The sequence below is a fragment of the Microtus ochrogaster genome, linkage group LG8 (assembly GCF_000317375.1).
Source record: "Microtus ochrogaster isolate Prairie Vole_2 linkage group LG8, MicOch1.0, whole genome shotgun sequence".
Taxonomy (NCBI): Eukaryota; Metazoa; Chordata; class Mammalia; order Rodentia; family Cricetidae; genus Microtus; species Microtus ochrogaster.
In genome coordinates this window covers 1,119,358-1,130,920 of record NC_022033.1, presented here as the reverse complement: position 1 = coordinate 1,130,920, position 11,563 = coordinate 1,119,358, and the positions used below count along the sequence as shown (strand labels likewise).

The following is an 11,563-nucleotide window of genomic DNA, read 5'->3' as shown; positions in this document are numbered from 1 at the left end:
AAAAAAAAAAAAAAAACACGTTAGTAATTTTGAAAACACTCTCGTATGGTCATTCTTCAGCATTTTAGTTTGAGTGTAAAATTAGGAACTTTGGATTGTGTATTAGAATATTAATTTTAAAAGTTGCTGTTGAATTTATTTACTTGAGTTTTGTCAATAAATAGATCAGAATTGGGCTGTTGTTAGCTGGTAGACTGCTTGCCTAGTAAGCACTAAGCTCCGAGCTCACACCCCAGCACCATATAAACTGGGTGTAGCGGCATATCTATGTTATGGAATAAAATATTTGTTTAAGTATGTAAAGATGTGTTGCAGAATTGTTTAGCTATCTAAAGATATGTTGCCGCTTTACCTTGCCTGTCTAAGGCACCTGATTGGCTTATTAAAGAGTTGAACAGCCAATAGGTAGGCAGGGGAGGGGTGGGGGGGGTTGTCAGGCAGAAACTAAAGGGAGGCCAGTCAGACATAGAGAAAACAGAAAAGCAGGATAGACAGTATGTAAATGAAGTAAGCGAGCCTCAGGGCAGCAAACAGATTAACAGAAATGGGTTAAATTAAAAAAAAAAAACCTAGCTAGAAGTAGGCGGTGGTGGTGCATGTCTTTAATCCTAATACTTGGGAAGCAGAGGCAGGCTGATCTGTGAGTTAATTCCAGCACTTAAGGTAGAGGCAGGAGATCATAAATTCACTGTCATTCTTGCCTACACATACATTTAAAGCCAGCATAGACTACACAAGACCTTGTCTTTCAAAAAATAAAACCCCAGCCGGGTGGTGGTGGCGCACACCTTTAATCCCAGCACTTGGGAGGCAGAGGCAGTCGGATCTCTGTGAGTTCGAGACCAGCCTGGTCTACAAGAGCTAGTTCCAGGACAGGCTCCAAAACCACAGAGAAACCCTGTCTCGAAAAAAAAAAAGAAAAAAAGAAAAAAAAAAACCCAGGCTGAACTAAGGGGCTCAGATCACTTGTTCTTTCAGAAGCAGAGTTTGGCTCTTACAACCTCTGCTACCAGGGTTCTCACGGTCTCTTCTGGCCTCCAGACCACATGCTCAGGCATGCACACACAAAAATAAAATAAATCATGGGAAAAAACTCAGACTTTTTTGACACAGGGTCTCTCTATGTAGATCAGGTTGACCTTCAACTCAAATACTGAGTCTGTGCCACCTCATCCAGCCAAATTTCTTTCTTTTTAAAAAAGATTTATCAGGCATGGTGGCACACACCTTTATTTAATCCAGTACTCAGGAGGCAGAGGCAGGCAGATCTCTGTAAGTTCACGACCAGCATAGTCTACGGAATAAGGCCTCGAGTTCCAGAACAGCCAGGGATACACAGAGACACTCATATCTGGAAAATCCAAAATACAAAAATAAAAGAAAATAATCACCCGAGCAAAAGACATAGACAGAACCTACTGGTGTTTAGGAAAACGGCCCAGGAAGTCCAAGCAGCTGAGGGGAAGCGTTTTGCATAGGAGTTAGGATGAAAGGAGTAAGAGATTTTTAGCTGGGCTTAGAATAGGCAATCAACTGAAGAATGAACGCCTTACCTAAAGGAGGCCAGGTAAGAGAAATAATGTAAGTGAACATGCCTGTCACATTAGGAAAGCAGCTGTGGCTGAGGAACAGTGTGGAGGAAGGACTGCAGAGAAGAGAGCCCTTGGCACTGGCCGGCTGCTGGGAAGACACTTAACTTCCGAGTGAATCGTTCTCTTTAGGATACTGGCCTCTTTCCCTTGCAGTTTAACCAGGGGTAAGCAGTACAAAGTGTTTACTGCAGTACTTCCTCAACAGCTTTGGTCAGAACTTTGGGGCAGCAGTTTTAGAGCATGTAATAAAACGTTCACAGCCCGCGTAGTCATTATCCAACATAATCTGCTAAATTGGATTTACTTTCGGTGATTCAGTAAGTTGCTTTCTCTATAGACTCAGTTTTTGGGTTCTTTTCCCCCCTTCTTTTAAAAGTCACAACTTGCTGTGCTCTGTCTTTTTGGTTTTCCGAAACAGTTTCTCAGTGTAATAGCCCTGGGCTGTCCACGAACTCACAGAAGTACGCCTACCTCTGCCTCCCGAGTACTGGGATTAAAGGTTCACGCCACCATCACCTAGCTAACTCAGTTCATTTTTAAGCAAGTACACTCAACCGTCTCAAAGCAGGCTGTCCAACATTCCAACCAGAAGCATTCCAGAATACATTTGCATTGCAATGATCGAATTTGCATTCTCCTCGGGTACACAATAAGCACATAAACATGCAAATACCTATCTACTAACAACGGCGAGGCAGTTTTCTAGGGCCTCCAGCTACCCCCAGCCCTTACCCCGAGTACTAAGGACCCATCCCCAAGGCAAGGAAGGAGTAACCGCGACTCCCAGGGCATGGGGGTCCCTCCGCCGGCGTCTCGAGCAGGGTCCCCACCATACGCAGTTACACTCCGTGAACGCCCCAGACGTAGGATGTCTCTCTGTGCCCGGGGGAAAGGAGTCCCCACCGTGAGCGTTTCTGAAGCATGGATGCGCTCCGCTCCATGAGTACCTTAGAAGCCGGGAATCACTTCCGTGCATGCTCCCATCCCTGCGAGTCCCAACACTAAGGAGTCACCTTCGAGGATGCCCAGAAACGAGGCGTCCCTGCCCAAAAAACAGGAACCTCGCGGTCCGCTCCCGAGCTCCAGGCAGTGCTGTCCCTGACGCTGGTCGGGACTCGGTTATAACGTTCGCCGAGTAAAACCCGGAGGCCTTGCCTTTGGGATCAGAGCCCGGCGGACTACAGGCCGGAGAACGTCCTTCCCTTCTCGCGCATTCCCGCGTTCCCACACACCTATTCCCCTCCCCCAGCTTCACACACACACGCACGCGCGCGCGCGTAAAAAAACCAAAACCAAAACCAAGAAAAGACCCGGAACCTTTGCCTCGAACTCAGTCTACAGGTCTCCATTCCGGTGCTAGCACTCAGGATGCAGACGCCCCCGCAGCAGCCATCTTGCGCAGGAGGGGCATAGCTCTTTTGACTCTCGCGCCAACCCGTAGAGCTAGGGCACCGCCGCAGAGTTATGCGCATGAACGGAAGTTGCGATCAAAGCGTCCGGTGACCGTCCGCCCGGCCCCTTCGCGAGAGGATTCCATTGGTTGCCGGTTCGCATCTCGAGATCTCGCGATCTCGCGAGAGGTGTCTGAGAGGTGGACGCCGGTGTGTCTACCTCCGCTTCGCGCCCCGCCCCCGCCGCCGCCGCCGCCTCCGCCTCCCCCTGCTTCTCCTCCCTATCTCCCGCTACCGCCGCCGCTCCTCCCCGGCCCCGGGAGCGGCCGCGGAGCCGCCGCCCAGACCGTGTCGCGCGGGAGGCGGGATCCGCACGGTAAGATGGCCGCAGCAGGCCCCGGCTGCCGTGCCGAGCGTCTCCATGGGGCTCCGGGGTGGGCCGAGGTGCGGAGGTCAGAGGTCGGGGGCCTTAGCTGACCCGCCCCGGGTATGCTGAGCCTGCAGCTGGAGCCGGAGTCAGGGAAGTCGGTCCTGCCCTACACGGCCTTGCCTCGGACCTACAGGTCCGGAGGCTGCGCTCAGTTAGGGTGCTGCTGGGACCGGAATAGTTACTGCAAATGTTCCCGTGCGTCCGTGAGGAAAGCCGCTGTAAATCGGAGACTGGAAGGTGAAGATGCAGTTGCTTCGTTGAAAGTCATCTTCAGGGCTTAGGATGCTCCCCTGTCGCCTGTGTAATCGCTGGATTTGGGATCCCTGAGTCCTACAGAAACGTTGTCGCCGTGTCTCTGTCCGCAGTCCGCTTCGGGCTACAGAGTGGAAATCGAGAGGAAGGGGCCCAATCAGGGAACATCTTCCCAGACTTGCTTATGTATTCAGAATAAAAGTTGAATAAGAGTAAATTCTGCTGCTGTTACCCTGTGGCTGTGGAGAGGCACAGTCCTATGACAACCCTGTTTAATTTCACTTCCCTCCTCCGCCGCTACTTTTCAGGCGGCCTCCAAGTCTGCCAGAACTAACTGGAGGTTCTCCTATGCCTCAAATTCGAAGCGCCTCCTCATTCCCTGCACACATTCTCCGAAAGTGGGCTTTGAAACTTTAATATCTTATGGTTTTTATTCTTGGACACTCTTGCTTAAATAACTTCCCTCCTTCCGGCGTGTGCAAATGTGTGTTTCCCTAATTGCTGTTTCCAGCGTGGGTCCCAGGACCTGTAATCCAGAGGCCTACCACACCTCTCCTACTGCCTGAGCCCTCTGCACCCAAACTTGCCCTGCTCCTCCAACCTGTTCTACTCATCCCTCCCACGGTGTTGCATTTCTAAGGCTTGACACCTGAAATCTCCAGTCTCTGGTTGCCCCGTGCCTGACTTTTCTCCCTTCGTATTCAGTCCAGCGACAGCTGCCATTGGTATGGAGGCTAGAGCGTGATCCCGAGTGTCTGTTCTCTTCTGCTGTCCCCTGTGAAAGTCCTAGGATGTCTCTTTGTTGGACTGCTTAGCTCTCTCCACCCAGTGTGCATTCCGGTCAGCCCAGAAACCAGAGCTATCTTTCAGTTTTATGATTTATTAAAGCAAGTTAGCTTGCCCTTTGCAGTGTGCAAAGTAATATCCATGAGGTATATGTTGGTAACAAAGTGTGAAAAACGGTCCAGCTGGTGCTCCCAGTGCTACCCCAGCTGCCTTACTGTGGCTCTGCCATCCTGCCTTCCTCCCACATGAAACAATTCCTGTCAGATTCCATGTCATTACTTTAAAGTACTCAATGTTTAGTCTAAAGACTTGCCATGTAGTTTGTTTCATGTTGGTGTTTAAAAGTGATACACAGCCATATTTCCTTCTAAGGTCTAAATGCTCTGAATGTAGAAGCAGTTTTTTTAACTTTAATTTTTTTTTTTTTTTTGAGACAGGGTTTCGCTGTAGTTTTAGAGCCTGTCTTGGAACTAGCTCTTGTAGACCAGGCTGGCCCTGAACTCACAGAGATCCGCTTGCCTCTGCCTCCCGAGTGCTGGGATTAAAGGCGTGCGCCACCACCGCCCAGCCTTAATTTTTAATTTTGTTTATTTTTAAGACAAGGTCTAACCATGTAACTGGCTGGCCCAGAACTTGATCTGTAGACCAGATTCAGTTTAGAGAGATCTTTCTGTCTCTTGCCTCACAAATACTGGGATTAAAGTTGTGTGCTGCCATACCCAGCCAAAACAGTGTTCTAAAAGCTATTTGTTGGCAAAACTTGATAACATGCTTCAGCTTCCTTTCCACTGAATGTGAATATGCATGCCTCACCAAATGATGTATGCTCGCCCCATGCTCCCGAGTCTCTGGAGAGGCTGTGATGCATAGAGCAGACCAGAGCGTGCGCCATCTTATCTGTGCCAGCTGCAGAACACACCTACCCAGGGGTTTGGGCATGTCATCTATATCTCAGAGTTCCTTTATTCAGACTGGAGAATGAATGTTTTGGGGAGTAGTGTCCACCCTTTTGCTATCTCAAGGTGTGCATTGGAGAACAGCACATCTTCAGTGCATGTTAGACACTTTCTAGGATGCAGAAGTACAATTGCTGTACTGCAGGAGACATCGTGTGTCCTTATAAGGAGTGTTTTCACCTTTGTGTGTTCCAACAAAACAGTTGGAGAAGACTCCATTCTTCACTAAGACTTGTCTTCATTTTGCCTGTATGATTGGTGTGTTTTTTTACATCGTAGCATGTAATTTTTAGTATAGAATTCTCCAATGACTGCCCTCTATACCTAGCTTCAAAAGTAACCACCTCCTTCAAAGTGTGATGACTTTTCTGTCTGACACAGTCTGATGTCTTGGCCTCTTCATTCTAAGACTTTAGACTCTTTGCTTCATTAACCAGACTTCCTGCTGGAGATGGAAGTTTCTGTCCTGTCCAGTCCCGTTGAGTCCCAAAGAAACACACAGAGGCTTATCTTAATTATAAACTCTTTGGCCTGTTAGCTCAGGCTTATTATTAACTAAGTCTTCTAACTTAAATTAACCCGTAATTCCTGTCTGTGTTTAACTGCATGACTTGGTGCCTTTTCTCAGTGAGGCATTCTCATCTTGCTTCCTCTGCATCTGGCTGGTGACTGCATCTCTGCCTTTTCTCTTCCCAGAATTCTTATTCTGGTTGTCCCGCCTATATTTCCTGCCTGGCTACTGGTCAATCAACATTTTATTAAACCAGTATAATTGACAAATCTTTGCAGTGTACAAAAGCATTATCCCACAGCATCCTACCCTTGACCGTGTTACCTAGACATATGTTTTTCTCAGACCTGTTTTGCCTGTCAGTTTTAAGATTAAAAGTATCCTCCTATTCTTCCACTTCTTACTATATTGCTATGTTTATTTTCTGAAATGATTACGATGGGCATATAATTCTTCCTCAATTGTATCTTTTTCCTGTAGAAGTAAATCATAATGAGTTATGCAGAAAAACCCGATGAAATAACCAAAGATGAATGGATGGAAAAGCTCAATAATTTACATGTTCAACGAGCAGACATGAACCGTCTCATCATGAACTACCTAGTCACAGGTAAGGCTGGCTGTGACCATAGCTCTCCCGTGAGTAAGTAGCCCTTTACCCTGGAAGCACTATGATAATGTTAGGTAATGCTGAGAAATCATAAAAGCACAAAATTAACTTGATGTTTGTAAATCAAATAGACTTGTTAAAGATGATCTTTTTCTAGCCCTGGGTGGTATGGGTCACACTCATAATCCCCACACTTGGGAGCCTGGACTGTAATGTGAATGTGATACGCTTTCTCCACTTTCCTACTCCCTAAAAAAAAATATTTTTCCTGTTAATAAAATAATTGCTCCAGATCTCTGAGCCCTTAATGCAACATCCTTTCTAGGCTTTTGACAGTTTTATAGTTAAGCCTTCATGATCATTCAGGGTCTTCTGACTCAGAAGGCTGAGGCAGGAGGATTCTGAATTCTAGGCTAGCCTGGACTGCGCAGCAAGACCTTATCTCAAAATTAAAAAAAAAAAAAAAAAGTTTTAGAGTAGATTTAAAGTCTAAATAATTGAGGCCTCTGGCCAGTTTGGAAAACCATTCTGGCCTGTTTCTGGGTGGAGGGGATGCAGAGAAGCAGCACTCTGGTGCTCCTGTCACGGGAGTGAAAGTCAGCTGTCTTTCTGCCCAGTTCTCACAAGTGAGGAATGGAAGTTTCCCAGTAATCCATATCCTCCTGCACCTCTCCAGCTAATTTCTACTAAAATTTCTTAGAAAGTGGCTACAGAAATCTTAGCCTGCCGTATCACCAGGCTAAGCACCACTAAAGCAGCTGCCCTGTGAGGATCCAGCAAGATGTCTGCTTCACCTGGGCTTGGCTCTTTCGCTCTGGCATCCTGACCTACAGTCAGTTCCCGTCTGAAGGTGTTGATCACAGCACACAATGGCTAGCAGTCTATAACCTCCAGATTGAGACTAGGCATTGTGGATAGCTGCAAAAGAATGACAGCATTGACTACTAATCACAGAAATAAATAAAGCCCCTGGGAAAGTGTGCTTTCTGTGTTGGGTTAGTTGGCAGTGATTGGCTCTCTAGAGCTACAGAGCCTTCATTCCTGATCCTTTCCCGGCAGTGAAGGTAGTTTTCTTTTCAGAGGGCTTTAAGGAAGCAGCAGAGAAGTTTCGAATGGAGTCTGGGATCGAACCAAGTGTGGACCTAGAAACACTTGATGAGCGAATCAAGATTCGGGAGATGATTCTGAAGGGTCAGATCCAGGAGGCCATTGCCCTGATCAACAGCCTCCACCCAGAGCTCCTGGACACAAACCGATATCTTTACTTCCACCTTCAGGTGAGTTCCAGAAAGACGTTGGCGGTGTGTGTATTAGTAGAAGATTGCTTAGTGTTGGGAAGGGAATAACAGGCTTTGAGGTAACTGCTACAGTATGTACTGTAGAAACCAATGCTTTTTAAAGGTGTGTGTGTGTGTGTGTGTGTGTGTGTGTGTGTGTGTGTGTGTGTGAGAGAGAGAGAGAGAGAGAGAGAGAGAGAGAGAGAGAGAGAGAGAGAGAGAGAGAGAGAACACGAGAACATAGAGTCCATTCCCTCTGCCCTTACCCAGGTTCTGGGGATCAAACACTTCACTGGAGCAATCTGACCAACCTCCGTTTTGCTCTTAAAGGAAATGCACTATCTTAGAGATGCTATAAAAGTCTGTCTTTTTTTCTTTTTGTGGTGGTGTTGGGTAGAACCCAGGGCCTTGACTACATGCTAACCAAGGGCTTTAACACTAAATTACACCCTCAACCCCATAAGATAAACTTTTGACTGAGGCCAAGTGTTTATCTAGGTGTGTGTCTGCCAAACTTGGCTGTCTTTGCTATTGGCCATGCTGGGTGTCACCTACAGGGTGGGTGCTAGTTCAGCTTGTCTGTCTTTGATACTGACCAGCAACAGCACTTGATTGAGCTCATCCGTCAACGTGAGACAGAAGCAGCTTTGGAGTTCGCCCAGACGCAGCTGGCAGAGCAGGGTGAGGAGAGCAGAGAGTGCCTCACAGAAATGGAGCGCACGCTGGCCTTGTTGGCCTTTGACAGTCCTGAGGAGTCACCTTTTGGTGACCTTCTCCACATGATGCAGAGGCAAAAGGTAAAAGGCTGGTAAGGGAAGAGCTGTGGTCATGGACACTCAGGGGACCTGTGTAAAGATGGTGCACGCGCTGCACTTGTGAGGGTGACACGGAGCCCTGGGTGAGGTACTCCAGTGGGGTGCTGCAGCTCCTCTGCTCTGTACCCCTTTATCTTGTACAGTAGGAGAGGCAGCGTTACAACGGTCAGTATTCAAAACCCTTTACCAGTTTTTATTCTCTTCATCCTCTTAGCCTTCTTTCCGTCAATTTAGAAATGGGTATCCTAAGTATTTCCAAATAAGATCTGTCTAGTCTCCTGAAACGTTTTCTTGTTCCTTCTGTGTGCTATAAGCATTACAGCACATTGCCTCCCCAGAACCATGTCCTTTCCCCATGTGCTGGATCCCTCTCTCCTAGGCCTCCGTCCTCCACATCCTATTAGAAAGACAGTCCCTCCTTGAAGATGTCTCGTTAAGGCTTCTGTTTTAAAGGGCCAGGACACTTGGCTGACCTCACTGTGACATTGCAGAAAGTGCAAGAGCCGCTACAGATGAGGGCCTTTTAGGGTCCCTGGAGTGGCTTCTACTCACATGTTTAATGTGTTTTTAAATTAGTGACAAGCTTCTTGGGTGTGAACAGTACCCAAATGGGCTGGACTACAGTGTAGTGGTAGAGTGCTTGCCTGATGGGCATAAGGACCAGGGTTTTATCCCTAGCGCTGAAAGAAGATGTCTTGGGCCGGGCAATGGTGGAAGAAAAGATGTCTTAAGTATATTACCAGACTTGCTGGTAGTGCACATATGTGGCCATCTCTATTGGATTTGTTTCTTTTCTAGGTGTGGAGTGAAGTCAACCAGGCTGTTCTGGATTATGAAAATCGAGAGTCCACACCCAAGCTGGCAAAATTACTGAAACTGCTACTTTGGGCTCAGAATGAGCTAGACCAGAAGAAAGTAAAATATCCCAAAATGACAGACCTCAGCAAAGGTGTGATTGAGGAGCCCAAGTAGAGCCTGTGCACGGACCCAGCACTGTCAACCAGCACAGGACTCATTCCCTTCTGGCTGTGACTGACTGGCAGATTTGTCACTGCAGTAGAGAACCTTTCCCCCTGTAATTTTCTTTGGCCCTTATTGTTTAAAAAGGGGAAATGGCCTTTTTAAACACTGGCAAACCCATGATGGAAGACACCACCTCTGCCTTGCCCTGCATCCCGAGGGTTGCACACTGCAGTTGACTCTCCCAGTGCTTCCGGTGTTGCTGACTCTAGAAGATCTGGTTTGCCAGATCTGTGCTGCGCTGCTAGGGAGTGTCACTCCAGCCAGTGGCTCAGGCTCAGTCTGTGAAGAGCGCTGACAACCGTTTGCTTCTGCTAGTGTGCAGGCAGGCAGTGTTTATTCTCCTAGGTCTTCACAGGTCTTCAAGTTTTCCTTACCCGTTTTCTTCTTTTCTTTCTTCTTCCTCCTCTTTTTGTTCCTTCATTGGAAAGAATATATAAATTTGTAAATCTTAATTCAAAGATAACTTGTGTGTGGGTATTGAGTTTGGTTTGGTTCTTTACCTTTTGGTTCGGGCTGTGTGGCTTTTGGAAGGGGATATGTGTGTGTTTGCGTGAGGGATGAGGCTGTGTTTCTTAATTTTTTAAATATATTTTTTGGTGCTGTATGTGATGAGATACTTGTTCATAGTGAATCAATGAACTATCTCTTGTAGGCAACTTTGTTGAAAATAAAGATTTCTCTTTACTTCCAGAATGACCACCATGGCCTCTAAAGAGTTCTCATCCACACAGCCCTTGTTTGGGTGTCCTTCCCCTGTTGGCACAAGGACAGCACCTGTACTCGTAGCTGAAGGACTAATTGAAGAGTCCGTCTGCCTAGGGAGTGCCCTCCATGACAGCACGGCAACTGGGTGCTGGTGCGGGTGGGGTGCACAGATCTGCAGAGCCCTCACAGTTACCTGTGGATGTGGATGGTGAAGCTGGTATGGGTGCCATCCCAGGCTGAAGGCTGGGTGGGGATGGGGTGCACAGATCTGCAGAGCCCTCACAGTTATCTGTGGATGTGGATGGTGGAGATGGTACGGGTGCCGTCCCTTGCTGGGAGTTCTTGCCTGTCTGAGTTCCGGTGCCCAGTGCTCACAAGCAGTGTCCCTACTGACTGCTGAGTTGGGATTGTTTGCCTGGTTCTTGAGCAGTCCAGTGCACACTGACCAGCTAGTCAGCCAGGGTTTGTTCAGCTTGCTGGCACCTGGGCAGCAAGGTGACGCAACTAACCAGCTGTCTCATGTCCCTACTTGGGTGTTGTTCATTGGCATCTATTTTCCTCCCACAGGAGACTTTCCTTGTTGGGATGGAAGTGTCTTCCAGCTTCCTGCCTTGGCCACAGACGGCAGGTACTCTGGCAGTTTTCCTCTCAGGATCGCATTAGTGACAGGCTCGAGGATGCAGTTGTTGCTGCTCTCCTGGTTTGTGAGTGAGGAGCGAGCAGAGCTCCCTTGACCTAGACAGGTGTCCTTCAGCGTCGCCGGGGAGATGGGTCCTCGGTTAAGAGGACATGAGTCTAGCATCCACATAACAAGTCAGGTGTCCCCCAGCTCTGAGGGATCTCGTGCCCTCTTTGGCCTCCACATACACAGACATGCAGGTGCATGTGTGTACTTGCACAAACACAAAATATTCTTTTTAAGGTAGAGGGAAAGGAAGCTTTAATTTTCAGGTAGTAAGTTAAATGAAGCAGTGGCTGGGGAGAGGGTATCAATAAAGATGCAGTGTTTGTTTTTAAAACACCACATAAAGCTAGGTCTGGTTGCTCCTGCCTGTAATTACAGCATTCATGAGGCTGAGGGAGAATTTTTCTAGTTTAGCCTAAGCTGTATTATGTATGAGATCCTCTTTTAAACAAACAAAAAAAGCACCAGATAACCAGAATATTTGTATCTTTTGTTAATATGTATAAGATTTTTCTTATAGCTAATGAGCT

The 11,563-nt window shown here is 47.4% G+C and overlaps 2 protein-coding genes across 5 annotated transcripts in view; one reads left to right on the top strand and one right to left on the bottom strand.

The window, feature by feature from the left end:
- The window catches only part of Dido1 (death inducer-obliterator 1), a 54,779-nt gene extending 51,739 nt beyond the window's left edge, over positions 1-3,040 (bottom strand). The window contains exon 1 of one of the 3 annotated variants that reach the window (XM_013352140.2): positions 2,910-3,040. The gene's annotated coding sequence lies outside the window, so the exon portion shown is untranslated. The other 2 variants (XM_026787227.1, XM_026787226.1) reach the window with 2 other exon arrangements.
- A 119-nt stretch (positions 3,041-3,159) lies between these two features.
- Positions 3,160-10,122, top strand: Gid8 (GID complex subunit 8 homolog). 2 transcript variants are annotated; one of them, XM_005362738.3, is made up of 5 exons: positions 3,160-3,359; positions 6,399-6,528; positions 7,609-7,805; positions 8,405-8,602; positions 9,419-10,122. In XM_005362738.3, the coding sequence occupies exons 2-5, from the start codon at positions 6,411-6,413 to the stop codon at positions 9,590-9,592; spliced, it is 687 nt and encodes a 228-aa protein (XP_005362795.1). In that variant the 5' UTR covers positions 3,160-3,359; positions 6,399-6,410; the 3' UTR covers positions 9,593-10,122. The 2 variants fall into 2 exon arrangements, with proteins under 2 accessions (XP_005362795.1, XP_013207511.1); XM_013352057.2 differs by lacking the exon at positions 3,160-3,359 and adding an exon at positions 3,505-3,650.
- The last annotated feature ends 1,441 nt before the right edge of the window (positions 10,123-11,563 follow it).

What these genes read in the sequence shown, in the direction of transcription:
- Gid8 (XM_005362738.3), top strand. Translation starts at nt 6,411, where the DNA reads ATGAGTTATGCAGAAAAACCCGATGAAATAACCAAAGATGAATGGATG. An exon ending in CATGAACTACCTAGTCACAG is followed by an intron (nt 6,529 to 7,608) that starts GTAAGGCTGGCT and finishes TTTTCTTTTCAG; the next exon opens with AGGGCTTTAAGGAAGCAGCA. An exon ending in ACATGATGCAGAGGCAAAAG is followed by an intron (nt 8,603 to 9,418) that starts GTAAAAGGCTGG and finishes TTTCTTTTCTAG; the next exon opens with GTGTGGAGTGAAGTCAACCA.